Source organism: Urocitellus parryii, chromosome 1 (assembly GCF_045843805.1).
Source record: "Urocitellus parryii isolate mUroPar1 chromosome 1, mUroPar1.hap1, whole genome shotgun sequence".
Taxonomy (NCBI): Eukaryota; Metazoa; Chordata; class Mammalia; order Rodentia; family Sciuridae; genus Urocitellus; species Urocitellus parryii.
Window position 1 is genome coordinate 252326448 of NC_135531.1, and position 27424 is coordinate 252353871.

Sequence of the window (27424 nt, forward strand, 5' to 3'; positions counted from 1 at the left end):
TAAGAACCTGGTTTGGCACTGTGTGGCTGAAATGTCTTGGGGGCAGCCTGCAGCATGTGAGATCAGCTTGGCAATAGCAGTAAGAAGGATGGGAAGACTTTCTAATAAGGAACCATTGAAGAATAGATGTTTAAGTCCTGCACATTGCAGTGATATTCATTGGTATGTTTTTTTGTTAATGTACTCTGCAGCAAACAATAATAGTATTAACAAGGAGTAGACTTGCATTAGTTTAGATCATATTTGTTTGCTAGGTAAACATGTATTTTACTTGCCACAGGTGAGTGTTATTCTTGAGGCCTTTTCTAAATAAGTGTAAGTTTATTATCTTATAATTTATAACTTTAGAAACCCAGGATAAATTTGAATTATTATTTTTTTTACTATTAGAATTCTTACTAAATATCACTATTGAACCTGAACTTCTAAAAATTTAACTTAATATGCTTTAGTATTATAATGTCAAAAATATCATGAAGGAAAAGGTAATAGAGACTGTGTTATTTGATTTAGGAAAACAGTAGCCATATTTTTAATTTAAAAAATAAATATTTAAAAATATAAGAACTTCAGTAAATGTTTTTTAAAAAAATATATTTTAGTTGTTTATGAACCTTTATTTTATTTATTTATATGCAGTGGTGAGAATTAAACCTAGTGCCTCACACATGCTAGGCAAGTGCTCTACTATTGAGCCACAACCCCAGCCCCACTAAATATTTTTTAACTGATATTTGACTGTGAGTTGATGAATGTTGAAGCTGCAGTAAGTATGGGGTGGTGATGTCCATTGTATTATTTTAATTTGAATATGCTTATATTTTCTATAAGGAAAAAGCTTTTATAAAATTGAGATAGGTGATTGCTGAAAACCTCAGAATTTTCTGGGCTAAATTCTCTACTTATTTATGGAATAGATTTAGTGCTCTCAAAGTTTTTATTCAAAGTCCAAATAAAACCACATACATTTTCTAAAGGCATATTTGATTCTATCCATGGTTCAAACTGGTGTGGTAGTGAATGGTAAGAACAACATTAATAGAGCTGAGAATCTAGCAGAGTAGTGGAGTGCTTGCCTAGTATGTGCTAGGCCTTGTGTTTAAGACCTAGGACTGTAACAACCAAAACAAACCAGCCAAATTAATACTTTTTGGTTTTCTTAGCCAGATATTTATATGTTACCTTTATTATTATGGACGTTTAAAAAAAGTTGACTCTAAGTATTTATTCTTAGGCAATCATTAGAGGATTTGATTTTCATGTGTATGTGGTATTGGGTATTGAACCCAGTGCTTTGGAAGCATTAATGTTGAGTCAGCTCTTGTGGAAAGTTTGAAAACAATTGCTATTGGAGAGTTAATAATGGAAGGAACAAGCAAATGAATAATTTCTTTCTACAGTTTTGATTATTAACTAGAGCAGTTTTGCCCTTAAGTGGACATTTTACAATGTCAAACATTTTTGGTTTTTATATCTGGAGGTGGAAGGCATGCTTACAGGTGTCTACCTGGATGGTTTACATTCTACATTGTTCAGGAAGTCTTCCCACAGCAAAGAATAATTGGTTACAAAATGTCAACTGAAGTTTAATTTGCTGTAAGGTTTAAATTCTATTGTAGTTTGTCAGGTTTGCATTTTTATGTTTTCATATCTGAATAAGTTAAGTGTGTTCTAAAAACTAGGGAGAGCAAAATCAATATCTACAAGAGTATTAACTTCTCTGATGAATTTTCTCTTATTGATCTGACAAGACCAATTATGTAAAAAAGTGTTATACATTGTTTTTATCTTGAAGCACATTTGCTAGTAAACAATGAAATTATTTTCCTAGCCCATATTTTAATCATTCAGGATGACTTATTAAACTTTATTCATCTTCAATCTTTATTCACTAGCACAGTACAGAAAAACTTGCATTAGTGACATTATTTCTGTACTGTGCTAGTTCCCTCAAGTAGATGACAAGGAATGTCAGAATGCTTATCATTGTTTTCATTGTTACTTCTTGAAGTAGGACTGGGGAGAACTTTGGGGGAAAAAAGTTACTATTAATTGCTGCTTGAGCCAGAAATGGTGGTAAAGAGATGTGACCAGTTTTAGTCAAGTCTTTTGCAGACTCTAATTGCAACCTGCAGGAGAAAAATGCATTTTAAGTGGTATTCAGTGCATATTTCGCGTATATATTTATTTATATAACAAACATGTTTAAAGAAACGGTACTTAACCTTACTGTGTGTACTTGCAGTGTGATGTTTCTGTTGCATTTCATTTAAAGTAATTGCTGCTTATGTACCACTAACTTGCAACCAGCAGTTAAAAAAGTGATGCTTTAATAAATTAATTACCTGAGAAATTTACCCTTTGTTAGCAAATAGAATACTGTAAAGTAAAATACATTGTCATTTATACTAAATGTTGTTCTGTAATTTAATAAGTACAGATAAATTAATGAAATGTTTGGTAAGCCTTATGTCATGATAAAATATAGGCAAACTTAAGTTTTACTATTAAATTGACTTTTTAGTGTGTATTTATGTTTTAGCTCTCTTTTTAAATGAAAATATATTTAAGCATTAATAAAAATTTTGCTAATAAGTTATTTAAAAACATAACTGATAAATCATTTGGGCTCTCATCATTTTATAAGACTAAATCTTAATGGAGAGTGAAACATGGCATGCTCTAATTCAGGCTTGGCAAACTTTTTCTGTAAAGAGGCCAGCTAATAACATATTTTGAGATTTTGTTTGCCATAAGTTCTTTGTTGTGATTACTTATCTTCTTATTGTAGTATAGAAGTAGCCACAGGAAAGTCAGCAAGTAGGCAGTGTGTCTGTATTCTAATAAAATTACAGAAACTGGGGCTGGGACTGTGGCTCAGCAGTAGTGCACTTGTCTGGCATGTGGGAGGCACTGGGTTTGATTCTCTCCACCTCATATAAATAAATGAAGGTCTATCAGCAACTGAAAAAAAAATTTTTAAAATTACAGAAACTGTAATTTGAATTTCGTATAATTTTCACATCAGGACATTTTCTTCTTTTTTAAAGTCATTAAAATATGTAAACACTACTCTTAGCTTGTGGGCTATAAAATTAGGTGGTAAGCCAGATTTGGCCTGTGGACTGTGGTTTGCTAACCTTTGCAGTAGCCTAAAATTGGAGAAAATCCATAAAGGAGAAAATTTAACAAGTGAATAAAAACAGCAGTGTTAAATCTTTGGGTATTTGTATTTTGGTTTTTGATATCAGAGCATACATTTTTGTGTTGTCTATTTTTTTAATATTATATCTTGCAGACAGTTGATATTCATAAAGAGAAAGTTGCAAGAAGAGAAATTGGCATTTTGACTACCAATAAAAACACTTCAAGGACACATAAGATTATTGCTCCAGCCAATCTTGAGCGACCAGTTCGTTATATTAGAAAACCTATTGATTATACAATTCTGGATGACATTGGGCATGGGGTAAAGGTAAGTATAGTTTTTTTGTCAACCAAGTCTTTAGGAAATTAAAACTTTTGACCCAGTTGTGGTCGTAAGGATTCCTTACTACTATAACTATTTTATCCTTCTTGCTTTTTCTCTTAGTGCTATATTCTCAAGTTTTGAATGGTCATCTTTGAATAAATTGAATTTGCTTAATCAATTATGGTAATATTTCATTCAGATGGAACAGTGTGGTATAATCTTTATTAATCTTTTAATGATTTAATATTACGGATTAAAAATAATTAAAGATGCTATTAAAGTATTTAGTTTATCCCAAAAATTTATCAGCAGACTTTTGGCATTAGTTTTTGGAAACAACCCATTAATGACATGTGCTTTGTTTTTTTTCCTAGTATAATTTTATCTCAGTGTTTTGGGTGAGAATAGTGTAGATAAAAGTAATACATGAATTAATTTTTCCACTGCTTTTGAGTATGTAGCCATTGCATATTTTGCCTATCTTTCAAGATGTATTAGAGTACCTTGGATGTATATCAAGTGCCATGGTCAAAACTGAGGAGGACTGGGAATGTAGCTCAATGGTAGAACATGCACTTTGCCTGTGTAAGGCCCTGGATTTGATCCCCAGTACTGCAAAATCACACACACACACACACACACACACACACACACACGAATGAAAGAAAACCAAAAAACACCAGCCACAACAGAATAGCATGTGGATTTCTTTTAAATTGGTATTTGTACTTAAAACATTTAGAGCCTCAGCTAAGCATTAAAATTTATATTTAATCAGGAATTTAAAAGATAATGGATTGGGCTAGGGTTGTGGCTTAGTGGTAGAGCACTTGCTTAGCTCATGTGAAGCACTGGGTTCAATCCTCAGCACTACATTAAAAATAAAAATAAAGGTATTATGTCCACCTACAACTAAAAAATAAGTCATTGTCTTTTTTTAATGTTTATCAAATATGACTTTGAGTATATATGGATATATGCCTATAGTGAAACTCTATAGTTCATGCAGTTGGTAATATAAATATATAAGTATATATATTTTAATATATAGTTTTTAGTTGTAGTTGTCAATACCTTTATTTTATTTTATTTTTATGTGGTGCTGAGAATCAAACCCCAGGGTCTTGCACGTGCCAGGCGAGTGCTGTACCGCTGAGCCACAACCCCAGCCCCAAATATATATAAACATATTTAAAAAATACATGTATACTTTTATGGACATAAGTCAGTTAAATATAAATTTTATGTAAATTTAGGTACAAATTTAGTTTTAAAATATTTTCCTTCAGAGTTTTGAAAACATTATTATCTGGAATTTGATACTTATTTTTATAATTGATACCTACATGCATCTTAATTCCTAATTAGAACATTTTGAAATCGGATATGCAATTGAATGGTTAATTAATAACTGAAATTTATTCTAACTTGGGAAAACTTATTCAATGCTAACAACTTCTAATAGACTGTTTTAGGATACTGCCAGAATCTAATGCCAAAAGACACTTGGAATGCAACAAATTTACATTTGTGCTTGTCTATTTATATAATTAAAAGGTGATTTCCTTCCAGTGAATTTTGTTTACTCTTCAAAGTAAAATGTTATTTTTTTAGGACTTTGTAGTCCCTTAATTGTATTTTAGTGTTCAAGGATCACTAATTTGAATAAATCTTTAATGAAATTAAGTTTTTGATGAAAATAATGTTTTAAATAATCTCATCAAAGAAACTCTTGTTCATGACACATTCTGCTTTAACCACTCTTTCTATGATCTACTGAAACATTATTTTGTTAATGCTGAATGCTTAACTTGTTTTTCTGTTTTTTTTTTTCCTTTCTCTTCACATCCTGAAGTTCGAACTAACCTTTCAATGCTTTTTTTCCTTACCTCTTTTATTTGCTCCATTTATGCATTAAGTGGTTGCTTAGATTTAAGGTAAGAGATTCCAGGGCTGGATTTCCATTCTTTGTTCTTATGTAGAATATTACATATGGGGAGCAAAAAGATATTTGGTGCCTGGCCTTTTAAAACCAAAAAAAAAAAAAAAACCTGTTTATTTTATTTTTGTCATGCAGCTTTGTATATGTCTTCATGTTACTTGAGGTTAGATATTTTGTCTGTTTCCTTCACTGCTTTATCCTTTGTGTCTAGAATAGTGCCTGACAGACATCAGGTGCTTAGTAAGTATCTGTTGAATGAATGGTTATTTTGTATTATTATATTTTGTGAAACTGAAATGTAAGCTACTCTATCATAAAATGTTGTTAGGAAATAAAATTAGCTGGATTTTTTAAGTGTAAAAATTTGTTATGGATTGGAGGGCCAACATATGTGTTGTATTTAAACCTCCCCCTGTGTAATAGCCTTTTTATTCTATAAATGGTGTGCTTTACTATATACCTTTTGGACAATCTGTCATTTTCTGATTATTAATTAATATAAAGAAACTGAGAAACACAAAATATTCAGTGTTATGTGTTTAAGTTGCAGTATCATCTATCTTACAAAAAATGTCTTTTTTTCAAATAACTGTATAAAATATGTATTTTGATATAAGTTCACTTTTAGAGTTTTTAAAGGTGAATATTGATTGTATATGAAACAGCAAAACTCATGGTAATATTTAACAAATTACAAATTAAAAATTTGAGATCGGGACTGGGCGTATTATTGAGTGATAGAGGACTTGGCTAGCATGTGTGAAGTCCTGGGTTTGATTCCCAGCACTAGGGGGGAAAAAAAGTAATTTAATTAGAGATATATTCCTGTTGTGATTTGTTTCAGTAAGGTTTTATTATTTTGGAGGATTAACGTTAAAATAATTCAACTATATTCAGGAATCTGTCAAATAAAATGTTTAAAATTTTTTTTTGTAGTTGCAGATGGACAGCATGTCTTTATTTTATTTGTTTATTTTTATGTGGTGCTAAGTATTTAACTTAGTGCCTCAGATATGCTAGGCAAGTGCTCTGTCACTGAGCTGTAGCCCGAGCCCCCAAATAAAATGTTAATAAAATGATTTTCATTGGGCTGGGGTTATGGCTCAGCAGTAGCGCACTTGCCTGGAATGTGTGAGGCACTGGGTTCGAGTCTCAGCACCACATATAAATAAATTAAATAAATAAATAAAGGTCAATCAACAAATATTTTAAAAAAATGATTTTCACCAAACTTAGTATATCTTTCTCTTAGTTATTTTTTTATTTTTTAATAGTTTTATTTTGTTTATTTTTTTATTTTTAATTTTTTTTAAAGAGCGAGTGAGAGAGGGGAGAGAGAGAGAGAGAATTTTTAATATTTATTTTTTAGTTCTCGGCGGACACAACATTTTGTTGGTATGTGGTGCTGAGGATCGAACCTGGGCTGCACGCATGCCAGGCAAGCGCGCTATCGCTTGAGCCACATCCCCAGCCCCATTATTTTGTTTATTTTTATGTGGTGCTGAGGATCAAACCCAGGGCCTTGAACATGCTAGGCAAGCACTGTACCACTGAGCCATAACCCCAGCCCCCTCTTAGTTATTCATTAAACCAAACTTTATAATATCTTTTCAAGTATTTTTTCTATCTGACATCCTGTTGTTTCCATGTCTTCAGCATAGTCAGTGGTAACCATTAGACAAGATGACTGAGTTCCGAGTCATTAACTAGTGTTAACTATGGTCACAGAAATTTCACCTGGTTATGGTAGATAAGGCTGACTAGAGGAGCCCAGGCAGATATATACCTTGTGTTATTGATGGGCGTTGACTTTGAACCTCAGGTTAGGTGAGTTAGGTATGTGGAATTGTGGGGAGATTCTGATTTCCTTATAAATGGGAAGACCCAAAAGCAGGGAATGTGACTGTCTTCATCCTTTTCCTCTAAAGGCTGGCTTTAAATTTTGGTTATTAATGTGTTAACTTCCAAAGTGATAGAGGTACACAGAAATATTAACTGAAGAAAACACAGAAATAGATCCTTTATCTGTAAGATTTAGATCAGTTGTCTAACTTGCTATGCCATAATTGTTTCCCACTGTGATTCCTTCTTAACCTTCCTGAGTTCAGGGTCTGTTCCCATGTAGGAGACAGGTCCAACTGAGGGGCTCCTAGAAAGGTCTAACAAGGAATTATACTTAGATGACATCCCTTAACATCACATTTAGATAGTAACATCTTTTGCTCTTTGCACCAAAAAGCTCTACTCTAGGAATCCAAAGAATTATGCACTGATTGGGAATATAGTGGAGAATAATGCTGGACAGAGAATGAAGGTTCAGAGGTACTTGACAAGTTTTATCCCATCCTCTATTCCATATACAGACATAACCTACACATATTCCTCTTTGTATTTAAAAAAGTTTTTTTTTTTGGAACTAGGCTTTGCGAATGCAAGGCAGATGCTTTGCCACTGAGCTACATCCCAGCCCGAAAATTTTTGTATTTTTTAGTTTTTTTAAGGTGGACACAATATCTTTATTTTACATTTATGTGGTGCTAAGCATCGAACCCAGTGCCTCGTGCATGCTAGATGAGTACTCTACCACTGAGCCACAACCCCAGCCTCTTCTCTTTGTATTTTTAAATCAGATTTTTTTCTTTGTGGTGATGAGATTGAACCCAAGGCCTTGGCATGCTAAGTGCACTTTTATTTTTTTAAGTGGTCCATTCAAATTATACATAATAGTGGGATCATAATGCCATGTTCATATATGCACCTAATTGATTGTTATTATTCCTCAGTACCTTCCCTTACCCTTTCCTCCTTCCTTCCTGGATTTGCTTGCTCTACTTAACTGATCTCCCTTCTCTTGTTACTGTTATTTTAATTAGTGCATTTTCTCACATATATATGTGATTCATTGCAGTACATAGTATATGTACACAATTTGGCAGGTTTGTTCCCTAGTACTTCCCCATGCCCTTCCCTCCTCCCCCTCTCTCAATCCCCTTGCTCTCCTCTATTCCTTTTCTTTTTTAATTTAATAGTGTAGCTCAGTTATTTCTCTCTGAAACTTTCTAACAATTTCTTCGAATATTGGTATTTCTTTTTTTGTTTGATTTCTACAGAATTTGTAAATATTTCTTTTTGTTTTAAATATACTAGTAATATTTATTACTTTTATAGACCATTGTATTCCCCAGACTCTCTCCTTTATCTATAGGCCTGTATTCTTATACATAATAGTCTGGTAGGTGATTGATAAAATGAGGGATATATCACATATTATTTTAGAATACATCTACTTCTGATCTATCTGTCAGTAGGAGGTGATGACTTCTGTGAAGTAGAGATAATTGGCTGACCAGCTTTAGAAATAATGCTTTAGAAGTAATCCTCTGAAGTTCAAAGAATGCTAGAAAACCTTGCCATTTTAAATCAAAATTATATGGCCATACATTACTTAATAATAGGGATGGATGGAGATATATATATATATATATATATATATATATATATATGCCATTAGTTAATTTTGGCATTGAGTGAATATCATGGAGTATACTTACACCAACTGAGGGCAGTCAGTTATTGAGTGAAACATTGTTATGTGGTACATAACCATGATATATCAACATTCAGGAGGTATTGAATGCACCAGAAGAATATAGCAGGAAAGCTGGGAGTACTGTAGAAATATTAAGGTATAATAATTGACCTGATGCGTAGAGATCTCCAAACCTTATGAGAACCCGATTTTTGGTAATAGGGGAACTCATACCTTCAGTATCATTTGCATTCCTTTATCATAGGCCTAGAGGAAGGTATTGAGGAATGGCCAAGCATTAATCTTCATGACCTAAATGAAATATTTCTTCAGTTTTGAAGGTGTCTCTCCAGTAAAGGGGTGGGGGGAAAGAAGAAGAAGCTTTTCCTGCTGTGCCTAATACTTTCTTCACTTATCTCACAGGGATTTTTTGCTTTTTGCAATAAATAATACAATATTTGGAATACATAATACTATTATTGTTGTCAGCCAGTATAAAGATTCATTCCAATTCACAAATAAAACTTTGAAAAGTATAATGAACACTGCTGTTCCTGATTCAGGACCATTAACTAGACATTTATGTGCCAGATGATAATTCTGCTATATCCCCCCATCCTGGATGCCCTTCTGGGGTCTTGCTATATATTGTCCAGGCTAGACTCAAACTCCTTGGCTCAGGTAATTCTCCCACCTCAGCCTCCCAAGTAGATGGGTTTACAGGTTTGCATCACTACACTTGGCCTTTTAAAAAATATTTTAAAAAAATATTTCAAGACTAATTACCATTATGAAGCAGCTCTAGTCTTGCTTTGTCTTTGTTCAGAGTTGTTGGTGTAAGCATATGTACATACACATACAAATGTTGAAGTTCACCTCTATCAACACACAATGTAGTCAAGTGTTTTGCTTAATTATAACACATGTTCTCCTTTTACACAGAAATTGTTTTGTTTGGTATCTATCTATCTATCTATCTATCATTTATTTATTCATTTACGGTACAGGGGATTGAACTCAAGGGTACTTAAACACTGAGCCACATTCCCAGCCCTTTTTTTTTTTTTTTTGTATTTTATTTAGAGACAGGGTCTTGCTGGTTGCTTAGGGCCTTGCTAAATTGCTGAGGTTGGCCTTGAACTTTCGATCCTCCTGCCTCAGCCTCCCAAGCCACTGGGATTACTGGTATGTGCCACAGTGCCTGGCTTCTTTTGGCATTTATTTCTGTTCTATTTCTTTAATGTAGGTGGCAGTATTTATATTCCGTGTGGTGTAATTATTGTTTAAATTAGCACAGAAATATTTTTCACAAAGAAAATGGTCTTTGGAAAATATTGCAAACTCTTTCAGCTTGTTTGAAAAATAATACAGTATCAATGAAGTATAAAATTAGACTGGATTTTACTCAGCATCTTTTTGGTTTCTTAAGTGATTTAAGTTACTCATCTAACTCATTAACCAAGCAAGTACAATCATTTGAGGATTCTATGGATTATAAAATATATTGAGTTTTGTTTGTTTAGATGTCCACAAGACTTTAATTTATGGATTATTAATTTGAATCTATTTTTGGAGCAGGTTCTAAAGATACTGCAATTTTAAACAAAAACACTCATATACCAAATCCAAAAACAAATCAAATTGGAAAGTTATTTTCAAGTATTTTTGCTATCCCATGTATAGAATAAAATTCTTTTTTTTTTTTTTTTTTTAACTCCTTTTCTATTCTTGCTCCTTTTCCTTCCTGTTTCTAGCAAATTGATTTATAGTTTAGTGCTTGGTTCACTTCTCCCTCATCACTTATAACTTTGGGTTTTATGTTGTTTAAGGTTGAGCTTAAAGGACTTTGGTTACTACACTTTAAAATCTTGTGGTATCATTGAATGAAGATCTACAGTTTTAAAAGCTATATTGGTTATTTGTGAGATTATTCTTAAAATTTTCCTCAAATGTGGATTGATTTAAAAAAAAAAACAACCTTCTAGCATTTTCATTGTAAGATATAATTAGTATGTCCTCTGCTTTTTAATGAGGAGGAGAGCAAGGATAAGTTAATTTTTATTCTTACTTAATAATTGGTTTGTTTTGTATTTATGGTTTAAAAGGGCAACAAAAGGATTACAGATAAATGCTTCACTTTAATAATATTGATATTTCAAGGTATCATTTGTCATTAAAGATTGTTTTAACATCACACACAACTTGTTCACTGGGCTATTCATTTGAAGAATTTGTTTCTTGATATGTTATTTCTTGCCTACTCAGATAACAAAGTAGTATTTTAGAATTAAAAAATATCACCCAGGCCAGAGTTGATTTTGACAGCCTTGATACATCAGTATGCAATTATGATTTGTTTTTTTAAAACTTACATTTTAAAATTGAAATTATAAATGTATTCTGACTTCATTAATATAATATCTTACAGCTTCATTTTACAAATGTAATTTGAATACTCAAAATATATTTTTATTAGAAAGTTAAAATGTTTTTTTGAAGTGTGTTTTAAAGCCAGCAGTTTATAATATTAGAGGATTAAAATAGGGCCAGGTGCCCATTGTGGGCATTAACTTAACCTATTGATAGTCTCAAACAACTTGAGATTGCATTTGAATTGAATTTGTGAATAACTTCTGTTAGTTTTTTATAAGATATTCAGATTGCTAGAAATTTCTCTTTTTCCTTTGGTGACATTCGTTTTTCCCAGATTATCCATGTTTTCTATACTTTTATGTTCAATTGAGAATAGAATAGTAAGTAGAGTCATGGTCCAACTCTGATAAAGGACTAAATCACACCTCCTTATGCCTGAATTAACCTTTAGTTTGGGCCTGAGTGGCCAAATTCCCATTGAAAGCAGGATATTGCCAGTGGCCCTTTGTGCTACTCATATTTGAATGAAATACCTCTGTCCTAACTTTCTGGTTCAGATGTTTGAGAATATGCCTTAATTTCTAGCAGTTGTCAGGTAGGTCATTTCCTCATAATAGAACATTAAAGAAATTCGAATTGTGAGGGTGATCTGCAACTTTAAAAAACGAACGTGTTCTTTCTATATATCATACAATTTATTTTATATCCTCTAATTACAGTAGATCATATGCATAGTTGGGTATTTTTAGTTGGGAAACGTTTTGTTTTATGTAGTTACTGTCTAAAGGAAGCTAACTAAAAAATAAGGAATTACTTGAAGACTTTATTGTTTCTGATTGTTATTTTTTATTAAAAGTAAAAATTTAATAGTTAGCAGTTTCTTCAGTTGAATGTAACATCATATAATCTAACCAGTGATCTGTTGGTGTGATGGCCTAATGGCAAATAAATTCTTTGCATACAAGTTTATAATCATTTGAAAATCATGATAGGAAGAGTCCTTTGAGTACAACTGTAGAATAATAGTAGATTAGAAATTGCATATGAAATGCATGGCCTCTAATTTTTTTCCTGTATTTAAACCTTCCCTTCCTTTGTTAAATAGAATAGCATTATTTCCCCCCAGTACTTTATTTCACTGCATGCAAGTTAAGTTGAGTTTTCCTCGAAATTTTTTAGGTGAGTACCCAGAATATGAAGATGGGTGGGCTGCCACGTACAACACCTCCAACTCAGAAACCCCCCAGTCCCCCTATGTCAGGGAAAGGGACACTTGGGTGAGTATATAACTAAGTATAATAGAAAATAATTTCATGCAGTGTTGTGTTAAAAATGATTTTTAAAAAATATTTACAAAAAAAAGATTTTTCCCCAGGATTATTTCTTGGGTTTGTAATTTTTCCCTTTTTCTGGGAAGCACATCTTTATACATTAAAGATATTTGGTTAGAAATTATTTTTTCTAATGAATTTTAAATTGAGATATAATCCTAGCCCAAGTTCATGGTTTATTATAAAGTGCAGTCTTTTTTTTTTTTTTTTTTTTTTTTTAAATAGTGCTGGGGATCAAACCCAGGGCTTCAAATGCTGGGCAAGCACTCTACCACTGAGCTACAGCCCAGCTCCTGTAAATTGCCATCTTAATCATTATACTTTTTGTTTTTCCAGAAATATTTTGCAGTCCTTTTGTATTATAGTTGTATTGGATTACCCTTCCCAAGAAGGCTGTATAGATTATAAAATTCAATATACCTTGTTATGATACTGTTGAGTTTTGATTTAGAGCTATAGAATTGGGCTCTGGATTTAACTTTTGGCAAAATGGTCAATTAATGGAAAAGCTTGACTTTTTTTCTTCTGTAACATCATAATACAAGCTTAGTTATCATGATTGAGATTTATGATCAGGTGGGCATAAAATATAGCCCAGAAGACAGTTGGCTAAAGTTCTGGCTTACTGCTTGCCCTGTGGTCCTTTATATTCAGTCTCTCAACAATTCAGTTTTTTCATCTGTAAAAGGGGGTAATATTTATTTTCTGTTACCTTTTCAGGGTCACTATACCACAAATTGGATTTTAAAAAATATATTATACAAAGACAAAATGCTTTGACAACCATTGGCTTTATGATATATACTAAAAGTTTTAAATTGGCAGTCTTGTTTTTGGCCCCCTCACCAAAAAAATAAATAAAAGTAAATAGCAAAAATCCCAGTGTATGTACACACACACACACACACACACACACACACACACACACGCATACACATATACAGGAACCCTCTTCCCCTGAAACAAAACAAAACAAATCCAAAACAAAACCAACCACTGTGGATCAGGATGGGACAACAATGAATTGGGATATAAAGGAGAATATTGTTGGAAACAGAATGAGAATAGGAGAAGACAGAATAAACATGATTACCAACCAGGAATAGAATGGTTTTATGCTTACAACGGAGAGGAAACAATCTAGTAGAGCAAGTAACATTTAAACTTCAGGGTAGAATTAAGATGATGTTGTAGGGTATTGGTGCAGTGGTAAGAGTAGAATAATATGGAGGAACTATTTATTTTTCTGGAGAATGTTTACATTTCTGTTATATAAAGCATCTAATGGATATAAGTTTTAAATCAAGATTATTAGCAAGATAGCCTGTGTAATCTCTAGTAAAATAAAATTTTAGTTTGCTCTGAAAGTTTGATTATTTATTCATATACCAGTATTTATTTTCCTTGGATATTAGCAATAGTTCTGCAAGATCTTAGAGACCAGAGTTGATGAGCATCTCTCGGTCAGTTGATGGTCACAGCCTAATTTTTTTTTTTTTTTACAGTCTTTGTCTTTGTCATCATATTTTGTTCTTCTCCCTTATTGTTTTTTTTAATTATTATTTTTTTGACTTTGTTTATGTCATTTTCCTCACTGTGTTCTCAGTTAGCAAAGGGTTTTCTCCCTGGATGAAATAGAACATTTTTTTTTAAATCATTTGGGAAACACTATCTAAAAATTAGATTCTTAAAAATTAATAAATTTCCTGTTTCATTTTTGTATTTACATTATAATTTCAGAGATACCTGAACTACTTTTTAGTATATGTGTATGTATGTATATATTTATTTATTTATTGGTACTGAGGCTTGAACCTACTAAACTACATTCCCAGCCCTTTTTATTTTATTTTGAGACGGGGTCTTGCCAAGTTGCTGAGACTGGTCTTGAACTGGAAATTCTCCCATCTCAACCTCTGGAGAAGCTGGGATTACAGGCATGAGTCATAATGCCTGGCTCTAAAGTATTTTAAATCTAGAGTCTTGACATTCCTTTTTCCCCTTTGAGCTACTCTCCTATCCAGCACCTTATCTATTTTTAATTATTAATATGTGTATTTATGCAGGGAGACTTTGAGGGTATTAGAGTCACAAGGTCATTTATTACAAAATGATCTCCTTCAAAATCATTGATCCATAACTTGAGTTGTCCAGGGGAGCAATACTTAGAGGAACTCTGGGAGCCTTTTGGGAAGTCAATTATTGAAAAATATATAAGTCATTTGAACAATATCATTTCAGGAGAAGAAAGCTTTTTAATTTTTAAATATTGATGTTCCAACGTTTGTTCTTTTAAAGACCAAGATCTCATCTATAAGATGTTATTTATTATTGTCATGAAGATTCAAAAACTTCAAATAGAGAATTAATTTAATAATCACTAATGTTGCACTGTGAATTTGACTTCCTATTTTATTTTCTTAATCTTCTCATCTTCTTCTCTAAAAGGAAAAATTGTGAAAAAGAGGGAAATGTGTGTTAATATCGGTCTGGTTTGTGTTTTACAGTTAAAAGTAAATAATGTAGAAGGATTTAGGTGGTCTATTAAAATTTTTTTCTTGCCCTTGTAAATGTTGAATTTGGAGAAGTTGGAGAGAAACTAAGGTGAAAGTTGAGGGAGAAAGTAAGGCTGTGAGAATGGCAGATGAGATTAACAGAGAAAGGGAAGTGAATTGTTGGGACTGGTATTGATCATCAGAGTGGGGCTTGTGATTCCAAAATCTGGATTTCTTGTGTTTGTCTTTGAACATTTTTGGTTTAGGGAGAGAGGGGAGAGGAAGATGGTGCTTCATGCAGTGCAATGGGATACTTTGACATGATACTAAAATAATTCACACTTTTTCTAAGAAAAGAGTAGAGTAGGAATTATTGGCTTCAATGGTGGAAAACTCTTGGGATCTCTGAAAATAAAGGAACAGAATTGGATTAGCACAGGGAAATGAGGTTGGAAACTGAAAAATAATAGTGCATACTTACCAAAACCCTAATGTTGGAGAAGTGATACTTTAGGAAAGACTAAAATTTGGTAGCTGGGTTAAAACACATTTCCTATTTCTGATTGTAAATTGTACTTCACTATTGGCAGCTCTTGGAATTTATTGTGCCGAAACTTGCTTAATCACACAATACATACGCTCTTCTTTTTGTAGGCGGCACTCCCCCTATCGCACACTGGAGCCAGTGCGTCCTCCAGTGGTACCAAATGATTACGTACCTAGCCCAACCCGTAATATGGCTCCCTCGCAGCAGAGCCCTGTGAGGACAGCTTCTGTGAATCAAAGAAATCGAACTTACAGGTATTTTCTCTGCCTCAGCACAAAATGTGATGGTCATAGTACCATATTCTGTTCAGATAACTTCAGTTAAATCTCTCTCATTTTCCAAGTGCTAAGTTCTAAGTTCTTTTCCTCACTCTACTCTCCCAAACCTCATCTGATTCCACCTCTCTCTCCTCATGTTCTGATGTAACTTTGAGCAGCCAGGAAGTAGAAAAAGAACAGACATTTCAAAGTGCAAACTTCTCTACAAAGATAATAGTTCAGTTGAACTGGAAAAAAAAGAAATTATGGACCAGATGCGGAAAATTTCAAGTTGTTTTTTGGTGGAACTTTACAGATGAAAAACTACACACGACAAAACACTAGTATGGGATAGTATATCAAGATATCGTTACAAATTGAAATAAGATAATTTGTTCAGAAAAATGTTTTTATTGTAAAAGAAGTTTCTTCAGATGGGCATTAAACTGGAATATACGAAGGTAATATTTGTTATTTTGATTTGTTGAGCTCCAACATTTATGGAGAATTTTTGTCTTCTTTTTCAGTTTCTTTAATACAGCTTATTAAAAGTTATCAAAACAAGCTAACTGAACTCAGCTCTCCCCCAACTTTATTAAGAAATTCATACTTGAAGGGGAAGGTTTTTGAATTGTCTTTCTTATAGCTATTTTCATTTCAGCAATTTTTGGGAAATGCTAATGATATATTACTATATAAATACTCATATTTTGGTGGCTTTTATTTCTTTAGCAGCAGTGGGAGTAGTGGAGGAAGCCACCCAAGTAGTCGGAGCAGCAGCCGGGAGAACAGTGGAAGTGGGAGTGTGGGGGTTCCTATTGCTGTTCCTACTCCATCTCCTCCCAGTGTGTTTCCAGGTAAAACAGTTTCATTGTTTTTCTTTTGTGAATTTTACTTCAATTTTTAATGTAATTATAGTAAACTTTCTTCTTAATCAGGATTTTTTCTTCTCTTAGAACTTCATGAATTTTGACAAGTCTTTATGTATTTGTTATTTTTAACCAAATTATTTGTACAATTTTTGCTCTTTTTGTATTTTTCTATTATTTTTAAAAATATTTTATTTTAGTTGTAGGTGGACATAATACCTTTATTTTATTTATGTGGTGCTGAGGATTGAATCCAGGGCCCCATACAAGTGAGATAAGTGCTCTACCTCTGAGCCCCAGCCCCAGCCTTGTGTACTTTTCTGTTATTTGATTTTATCCCTTTGGTACTGTGGCTCAGTTGATACTTTGATGCTTCAGGTGCTACTTTGGTATGAGTTAATGTTTAATTCCAGCTAGTTTATGACAGTGTGTATCTTTGGACACAGGGGGGACTTGGCATGAGAATCATACTGGTGATAAAGGATGGCAAAATAGGAAAGTAGTTTCGACTGTTAAATTTAGTGGATTATTGGAATTTAATAGTCTCTGAAATGCTATCCTTTTTTCTCTGAAATGAAAAAATGTGCTTATTTGATCTGAGGATATACAAAGTTAAAAGCATGACTCAAAAGACATCAGGATAGATTATTAAATATTTAGTTTAGTTATAACGAGTACATAAGACCTGGTTTGTTTTGTTTTTGTTTTTCATAACTCAGGTTCAAATTCAGATCCTTGCACCAGATAGGCAAGCATTTCATCTCTGTGCTAAACCTCTATAGTCTTTAGATAATAAAATAAAAAAATCATGAAGGGTTAGGGTTGTGGCTCAGCGGTAGAGCGTTTGCCTAGCATGTGCAGGGCCCTAGGTTCCATCCTCAGCACCATATAAAAATAAATAATAAAATAAAGGTATTGTGTTAAACTACAACTAAAAATAAATATTTTTTAAAAATCATGAAAAAAACTTGTTTAAGCTCTTTTTTTTAAACATAATTTTACCTTGAGTGTATGAGTATATGTCTTTTTTTCTGATTTATATTATTCAAATGGAATACTGTTCTTTAGGGTTTTTTTTCCTATTTATGGTATTTTATACTAAAATTAACAATGTGTAGGGAGCTCTTTTCTTCCAGATTGTGGTTTTTGAATAAAAAGGAAAGTTCGTTTTTTTTTTTTTTTTTTTTTAAAGAGAGAGAGTGGAGAGAGAGAGAATTTTTTTTTAATATTTATTAGTTCTCGGCGGACACAACATCTTTGTTGGTATGTGGTGCTGAGGATCGAACCCGGGCCGCACGCATGCCAGGCGAGCGCGATACCGCTGAGCCACATCTCCAGCCCAGAAAGTTCGTTTTTAATGAATTAAAAATTTTGTACGTTATCCTGAGCATCTTGAATTATTTTCTGCATACCTAATATCCTTTAACATAAGCCTCGGTCTTCTTTCTTTTTTCCATCTCCCTATTCTTTTGGTTAATGTTAAAGCACTGAATATCTAACGTTAGATACTCTAATGCCTTTTCTAATCCCGCTTAAAGTGACTGCCTCATTAATGCTGCCTCTTACTCCTCTTTCCCCTCAGCCCCTGCTGGCTCCTCTGGCACTCCTCCCCTTCCTGCTACTTCTGCATCTGCTCCTGCCCCTCTTGTTCCTGCTACTGTTCCCTCCTCCATTGCCCCAGAGGCTGCTGCTGGGGGTGCCCAGACCCTTGCTGATGGCTTCACTTCTCCAACTCCCCCTGTTGTTTCTTCTAATCCCCCTACAGGTGAGTATTAGCTTATTTCTTTTCAGGTAGATCCAGTCATTTGGCTATTCTCTTACTTGGATCTCCAGCTTCATGATTTTGTTATTGTTTGTTTGTATTACTTATATTAAAAAAACAAATACAAAGACCTGTAATCCCAGTGACTCAGGGTGCTAAGGAAGGAGGATTGCAAGTTTAAGGCCAACTTCAGTAACTTAGTAAGACCCTGTCTTAAAAAAAAAAAAAAAAAAAAAAAGCCTGGGGACTTAGCTCAGTGGTAAAGCGCCCCTGGGTTCAATCCCCCAGTGCCCCCCTCACCATAAAAAAAAAAAAAAAAAAGATGAATTCTAATAGAAAGTGTCATGTAACCAAGAATTAGAATTTCTTGAGAAAATCATGATAAAGTGTCATATGTTTTTCTTATAGGATAGCAAAAATACACATTTTTAATAGCTTAAATTTCATTCTATTAAAGATTTATGAATTTAGTGTGGTGCTACCTTCTATACAGTTTTGAGAGGTTGTTGTTAGAAATATTGTTATGAGGCTAGGCACAGTAGCGTATACCTGTAATCTTAGCAACTCAGGAGGCTGAGGCAGGAGGATTATAAATTAGAGGCCAGCCTCAGCAATTTAGTGAGGCCCTAATAAGCAATTTAAAACAAAAGTGCTGGGGATGTGGCTCAGTAGTAAAGTGCCCCTGGGTTCAATCTTTAGCACCAAAATAAACAAACAAACACATAAATAAGTAAGTGAGATAGAGAGAGGCTTGAGCCTAGGAACATGAAGTTAGGGTATACTGTACTGGCTTCCACCTACATGCCTTTTAATACCATTCCAGCCCTTAAACAATAGGATTATGTTGCATTCCTCCTCAAACAACCTGTAAACTCTCAGGGCCTGATTAATCTCTCAGGCTTGAGGAATTTAAGACTCCTCCTCCCTGCAACTAAGAACCTAAGATACCCTGAAGGAGGAGGGTGGGTACTTTTCTAACCTTTATGTAGACCAGAGATTCCAGGACTCAGGAAAATGGGAGAATTAAAAACAAAGGGAGCATGTCATCATCACTTTCCTTTCTGAGAGGACCCCACTCTCTCCCTTGAGAAGGCCTTTTGCCCCCTTCTCTTTTCCCTTCTACTAAACTTTGTTACACTAAGTCTCACATCTTGCCTGAAATTTTGTCAAACAAGAGCACAAGAAATGAGAACACCAGGCAGTTACAAGTGGCGCAGTTAACAAGAAGTCTGTGACAATAATTCCAGATGTCTTTCGTTGGAAATATTTTATGTAACAAATTGAAAACCTCTGTATGTCTTTTATAGCAATCTGTTGCTTGTTTTAGCAGCCATGGGAATTCACAGGGCAATGGACTTTTAAAAGATGTCAGGTTTAAGTTGACTGATATTTTAGTGTTTTAAAATTGCAACCTAAAATCTGTTTTGATGGGGCACCAGGTAAAATCCCAATAGCTACAAAATACATTTGAGCAGTTAATGTGATGCTGGTTAGTAAACAGGTTTTATCTCTTATAAAATGCATGTTCGGACATATCATCATAGTATTTTGCTTGCCAATGAAGTAATTTCACAGAATAACTATTCAGTTATGCCTCCATAACCATATATTTACATGTTTTAAAAAAGATACTTTTAGCCAAATTTGATTTTGGATGGTTGTCTTTCGGGATAGCTTCCATAATAGCACTTATAAAGGAAAGCTTTCTATAGTGGTTAAATGTAAACACAGGCTTTTTTGTTGTTGTCCTACATACAACTTGGTTAGACCAGATTGCTTATTAAGTATAGGAATCTTCTTGTGCCCCTGTATAAGTAAAGAATGCATTTTGAAACTGGTTGCAGACTTGGAAAGGATAGAACACCCCATGAGTCAACATTTTAGTAATGAAATGATAATTTAGAAGCAAGTACCTGGCTCATAGGGTTCAATAAATAAACTTTTGTTATGTGATTGAATAAATTAACTATGTTTTTTAAAGAACAAAAAGCAATATAAATATCTTAATAATTTACATCAATAGTCTTTTTTTACAATATCTTTGAGTCATCAAGTACTTTTTTCTTAATGTATAACTTATATAAAGTAAAATTTGCCTATTATATTGTATATGTCTGAGTTTTGGCAAACACATACAGTGTGTAACTACTACTATAACCAGGATCCCATAATCTATCATCCCAAAACTGTCAGTCCTTTCCCTAGCTTTTGGTAACCCCATATCTGTTCTTTTATCCCTAAAGTTTTAACTTTAGGTATCCTTTTCAGTCTGGTGTTTTAGCCAGACACATTTGGAAGATTTGTTCAATTGTTGAATGTTTAGGTATTTGTTCCTTTTTATTACTGAGTAGTGTTCTTTTGTATGGCTATACTGCAGTTTGTCCCTTTCCTGGTTGAAGGACATTTGGATTATTTTCCATTTTCAGTGTTTATACGTAAACATAGGTTTTATTTCATTTAAGTAAATAGGTAGTAGGATTGCTAAGTTGCATTGTGAGTTAATGTTCAACTTAAGAACCTGCCAAGTTGTTTTCCAAAGTGACTATAAAATTTGGTGTCCTAGTAGTAGTGATGTGATTTTCAGTTGCATCCTTTCAGCGCTTGGTACCGTCATTTAAACTTTTTGTTTTTAGCTATTTGAATAAGTGTGCAGTGATTTTCCATGTGGTTTTGATTTCCCTTTCCCTAATGAATAATGATGTTGAGCATCTTTTCATGTGCTTGTTTGTCCTCTATATCTTCTTTAGTAAAGTGTCAATTCAAATGTTTTGTTCCTCTCCCCACCTTTTTAATGTCCCCCCCTCTTTTGGGTAGAGTTCTTTTATATTTTATCCTTTATCAATTATGTGAGTTGCAAATATTTTCTTCCATGTGGTGATTTGTTATTTCATATTCTTTTTTTTTAAGTAGTTGTTGATGGACCTTTATTTTATTTATTTGTATGTGGTACTGAGAATTGAACCCAGTGCCTCACTCATGCTAGGCAAGTACTCTGTCACTGAGCCACAACCCCAGTCCTATTTCATATTCTTAATGGTGTCTTTCAAATAAGAAGAGGTCTTCATTTTTATTAAATCTGGTCTGTCATTATTTCTCTTCTATGGATTTGTGCTTTTATGAAAACTTTTTACCTTTTTACCCAAGGTCATAACGATGTTGTTTTTGGCAGACATGGTGGCACATGCCTGTAATCCCAGTGATTTGGGAGGCTAAGGGCAGGAAAATTGCAAGTTGGAGGCCAGCCTGGGCAACTTAGCAAGATCCCATCTCAAATTAAAAAAAAAACAAAAAGGGATGGAGGTATAGCTCAGTGGTAGAGTGCCCAATGGGTTCAATGCCCAATATTTATTTTTCTCTCTCTCTGTCTCACACACACACACAGACAGACACACACACACAAAGATTTTGTGTTCTAGGAAGTTTTTAATTTGGGGTTTTATAGGTCTTCTAATAATTAGCTGTAGTTTTTTTTTTTTTTTTTAAATTTTTGTCTTAACCCCAAACAAGGTAAATCTCCCATTAATAGTATGGACAGTGTCACTGCAGGTTTACAACATGAACTTTTAGACTGAATCTAACTATACAATTCATAATGATGTTATTCATCATCCTAGGTTTGTATTATTTTAGTATTATTACTAAAATGCTACAAATGTTTTTGTGTGTGGTGGTTCAAATGACTAAGTGTGCCTTTGAAATAATAGTTTCTTAGTTTGCATATTTATCTTTTATTTTTGTTAAAAATTTCTCAATTCATATTGGATTATGTTTAAGCTTGAGTGCTTAATTTTATACAACAGAATTGAGTTGTAGATTTTTTTGTTGTTGTTGTTGTAGATGGACACAATATATTTATTTATTTATTTTTTTATGTGGCGCTGACAATTGAACCCAGTTCCTCATGCATGCAAAGCAAGTGCTCTCCCACTGAGCCATAACCCCAGCCCCAAGTTGTAGGTTTTAATGTATATCTAAGAAGAGTAAATGCTATAGTAAATCTTGAGTGCTTATATGTGACTCCATTTGAATCCAGGTTTTATAAGTTTATGGAACTCCTGAAGAGCAGTTTTAGTTATATAAACTATTTTACTTTACATGGCTCTCTGTCCTCTCCTCTTCTTTTACTTCTCTTCCCACATCCTCTTTCTCACTCACTTGCTCTGTTGCCCGCTAGAGTGTTCTCTCATGAGAGCTTTAGTGGTGCCTGTAATAGAAGATCCTCAGCTGACTGACAGCTGAGTGGGGGGATAAAGTCAAGGTAAAATTTAGGAACTAAATTGTATTAGGAAATTGGATGGATTAAGGAAGTGAGTCTCCAGCTGGCATCAGCAATTGAACTTTCAAGATAGCAAAATTTAGTGAAATTAATGGTAAACAGGTTCAGGGTAATGTTACAAATAAGATATTTTGACTCACTTTTTGTATCTTAGCTTTTTACATAGTTGTAGATTTCATAAACTCTAATTTTAAAATAAAATAGGTATTTAGAGATGGATATTTTGGATTGAATAAAGATGTGTTTGGTTTGGAATTATGTCATCAGACTTTTTGCTGAAATACTGTTTTCCTTGAAATAAATTTCTTTTCTACCTTAGTTTTATTATTATTTTCATCATTTATTATTTTGGAAAAACTGTATGAAACATTTTTTCTTTTGCTTTCCCAGTGTCATTCTTAATCTTGTTGAGTTTGATTTCCAGTCCTTAGTGACTGCTGTGTTTTTGGAGGAAGAGGGCTGTCTTAGTCCATTTTTTTTTTTTCCCTGCTTTAACTGAGTAACACAGACTGGGTAATTTATAAATAATAGAGGTTATTTGGTTCATAGTTCTGGGGCTAAGAGGCCCTATATCTAGGGGCTGTGTATGCTGAGGGCCTTCTTGCTGTGTCATAATGTGGTGGAAGTTAACAAATACATGATCAGAATGTGAGTGTATGAGAGAAAAGGAGAGAGCGAATAGGGCCAAACTCCTTCTTTTATCAGGAACCTACCTAATTCCCTGATAACAAACCCACTCCCACTGTAACTAACCCATTCCTATGATAACTACATTATCCATTCATGAGGGCAAAGCCCTCGTGACTATGTCTTAGAGATTCCACCTCTTAATACTCTTGCTTTGGAGATAAGTTTTGGTGGACACATTCAAACCATAGAAGAGGCAAAATTTAGTTGATTGTGAAAACCCCATCAGATAATTAATTTAATAAAATCCAAATGTTAATTGGTAATTTACTTACGTGTAGCTTTTCAAAATTATGTTTTCATTTACTTTTTTTTGTATTTTGATACAATGACAGCTGAGCAATAATTGCCATCTGTCGATTTTCAGATAGCAATTAGCTAAATATTATTGTTTTAATAATCTTATTAAGATTTAGGCAATATACATAAAGTATTTCATTATCTGAGATTTTCTTTTAATGATAGATTTATGTTCTATCCCTTTTCCAGGTCATCCTGTTCAGTTCTACAGCATGAATAGACCTGCTTCTCGCCATACACCCCCAACAATAGGGGGCTCCTTGCCCTATAGACGCCCTCCTTCCATAACGTCACAAACAAGCCTTCAGAATCAGCTGAATGGAGGACCTTTTTATAGCCAGAATCCAGGTCAGTTTTTTTTTTAATTTTATAGAATATATCTAACTAAAACCTTCAATTAAAAAACCCTTTAATTACAAATAATTAGCACATGGTGGGTGGTTAGAACTATTTGTTGCATGAATGAATACTAAGTTGCTAATAACACTGTATTTCTTATTTCTCTCTCTCTCTTTTAAGAAATCAGCACATTATTTTCCTGTAAAATTATATAACTTGTTTTTTCTGAACAGAATTCTTTTGATTATGATAGTGGTTATTTGCTTTAAAAAATATTGTAGGGCTAGAGGTATAACTCAGAGTCTCAGAGTGCTTGCCTAGCATGTGTGAGCCCAATGCTGGATAAAAAAATATATGGTGAACAGTATTTCCTTTTTGTTTAATGAGACAACCTTACTTAATGAATTACAAATGATGAAAAGTTGAGTGACCATGCAGCTGTTTTGTGCTAGGTTATTATACTATTTTATTCAATTCTCATAACAGACTTTTGATGGGAAAACTGGGACTTGGAGAAATTGACCCAAAACAATTATAGTATACAATTGCATCATACATACAGGAAAAAACTGATCTAACACACATTTTTATGCTATACATACTCATTGTTTTGTTTATTCCCTGGAGGGTACATGAGCAAATTAGACATGGTATGTCCGCTTGTTATGTTTTTCTGGACTTTTGCTCACAAGCTATTAAGCCTGTACATAAACACCTTAGATATTAGGGGATGATTCATTCTGTCTTTGAAAAGCCTTGGCTTTCGTGGAGCTGGAATTTGTCCACTGTGGCTACTGCCTATTAGTGAAAACCTTAGTTACAAAGAATCATACACAAGAAAGAGATTTGATCCTCTTTGTACATAAACATTTACAATTTAAAGAATACTTTTGTATCTGTATCTCACTTGATATTATAATCATATACAAAATAAAATTGGTGATCATTTTCATATGTATTTTGCATATGAAATCAAGGCCAAGGTGGGATTTGAAGGTTTTTTTGACTATGAGTTTCATGTTCTATTTTTCTATCCTACTTACCTTCAGATTTAAAATTTTTTCTCTTTCCTTCCCAGGTCTTCTCTTTTTTTTTTTTTTTTTTTTTGTTGGGGGAAAAAGGAAGGAAGGATATTCCCATTGTATTATAAATACTTGGGATTCTGAGATATTGTCAATCTCTATGTTATATTCTGAGAATATTGCTCAGTAACTAAATATTGAATGAATTACTTGTCCCTTTATCCAAATTTCTTTATTCTTTTGGGTTTCTCTTGTAAATTAAATGCTGTATTTGTAGTCTAGCTAATGTAGACCACAGTGTGAATACCAACCTGCTTTAGTTGAAATGTACTTCTCTTATTGCTGTCTTTGATCACACTTGGTATTTTAGGTTATACCATTTTTAGAAATTCATTTTCACTTTGTTGACTAAATTGCCTGCCATTAGTCACACATCGTACTTGTAAACCACATTTTCTAAAACCCACATTTCTTCAAGTGCTATTTTGTACCTGAGTGCATTTGTTTGGGTTTTTTGTTATTGCTATTTGTTTGCTTGCTTATTTTTGTTTTTGAAATGGTGTCCCACTGTATTTCTCAGGTTGGTCTCAAATCATGGGCTCAATGGATCCTCCTGCCTCAGCTTCCAGATTATCTGGAACTAAGGTGTACATTACCATGTCTGTCTCTTTAAATATATTTTTTTTTATTCTTAAAATTTTATTTTATTATATATAGCCCGTTTTTTAAAAATCTTTCATTGATTTTATTTTTTTAAAATACGTGACAGCAGTGGGAAGCATTACAATTCTTATTACACATATACAATAATTTTTCATATCTGTATATAAAGTATGTTCAAGTCAATTTATGCCTTTATACATGTACTTTTTTTTAACATTACAATTCTTAATACACACATATACCACAGTTTTTTGTATCTCTGTATATGTTGATACCCAGTTGAAGTCTTCATGCATATACTTTGTATAATGATGTCCATCACATTCCACCATCCTTGCTAATCCTCTGCTACCTCCCTTTCCCTCCCACCTCTCTAGAATTCATATATTCCTCCCATGCTCTCCCTCCATACCCACTATGAGTCAACCTCCTTATATCAGAGAAAACATTCGGCACTTGAGGTTTTTGGATTGACTCACTTCACTTAGCATTATCTTCTCCAATGCCATACATTTACGTGCAAATGCCATGAATTTGTTCTTTTTTAATGCTGAGTAAAATTCCATTGTGTATATATGCCACATTTTTTTTTTATCCATTCATCCACTAAAGGGTATCTAGGTTGGCTCCACAGTTTAGCTATTGTGCATTGAGCTGCTATAAACATTGATGTGGCTGTGGCCCTGTAGTATGCTGTTTTTAAGTCCTTTGGGTATAGGTCAAGGAGAGGAATAGCTGGGTCAAATGGTGGTTCCATTTCCAGATTTCCAAGGAATCTCCATACTGCTTTCAAAATTGGCTGCACCAATTTGCAGTCCCACCAGCAATGTATGAGTGTTCCTTTTTCCCCATATCCTCACCAACACTTATTGTTGTTTGTCTTCATAATAGCTGCCATTCTGTCTGGAGTGAGATGATAGAGTAGTTTTCATTTGCATTTCTCTGATTGCTGGAGATGATGAGAATTTTTTCATATATTTGTTGATTGATTGTATATTCTCTTCTGAGAAGTGTCTGTTCAGGTCCTTGGCTCATTTGTTGATTGGGTTATTTGTTTTTTTTGGTGTTTATCTTTTTAGTTCTTTTTATACTCTAGGGATTAGTGCTCTATCTGATGTGTGAGGGGTAAAAATTTGCTCCCAGGATGTAGGCTCTCTGTTCACCTCACAGATTGGTTTTTTTTTTTTTTTGCTGAGAAGAAACTTTTTAGTTTGATTCCATCCCATTTATTGATTCTTGGTTTTAATTCTTGCACTATAGGAGTCTTATTAAGGAAGTTGGGGCCTAATCCCACACAATGAAGATTAGGGCCTACTTTTTCTTCTATTAGAAGCAGAGTCTCTGGTCCTTGATCCATTTTGAGTTAAGTTTTATGCCTGGTGAGAGATACGGGTTTAATTTCATTTTGTTGCATATGGATGTCCAGTTTTCCCAGCACTATTTCTTGAAGATGCTATCTTTTCTCCAGTGCATGTTTTTGGCACCTTTGTCTAATATAATTGTAATTTTCTGGGTTAGTCTCTGTGTCCTCTATTCTGTACCATTGGTCTATCAGCCTGT

General features: G+C 33.5%; 1 protein-coding gene across 46 annotated transcripts in view; it reads left to right on the top strand.

The window, feature by feature from the left end:
• Positions 1–27424, top strand: part of Abi2 (abl interactor 2) — a 116338-nt gene that overhangs the window by 51333 nt on the left and 37581 nt on the right. For 10 of the 46 annotated variants that reach the window (XM_077803209.1, XM_077803250.1, XM_077803337.1 and 7 more), the window contains 5 exons: positions 3299–3475; positions 12496–12593; positions 15797–15943; positions 16679–16803; positions 24030–24188. In XM_077803209.1, coding sequence (XP_077659335.1) covers positions 3299–3475; positions 12496–12593; positions 15797–15943; positions 16679–16803; positions 24030–24188 — 706 coding nt within the window. Of the gene's footprint in view, positions 1–3298; positions 3476–12495; positions 12594–15796; positions 15944–16678; positions 16804–18397; positions 18581–24029; positions 24189–27424 lie in introns of all 46 variants that reach the window. The other 36 variants (XM_077803340.1, XM_077803233.1, XM_077803348.1 and 33 more) reach the window with 7 other exon arrangements.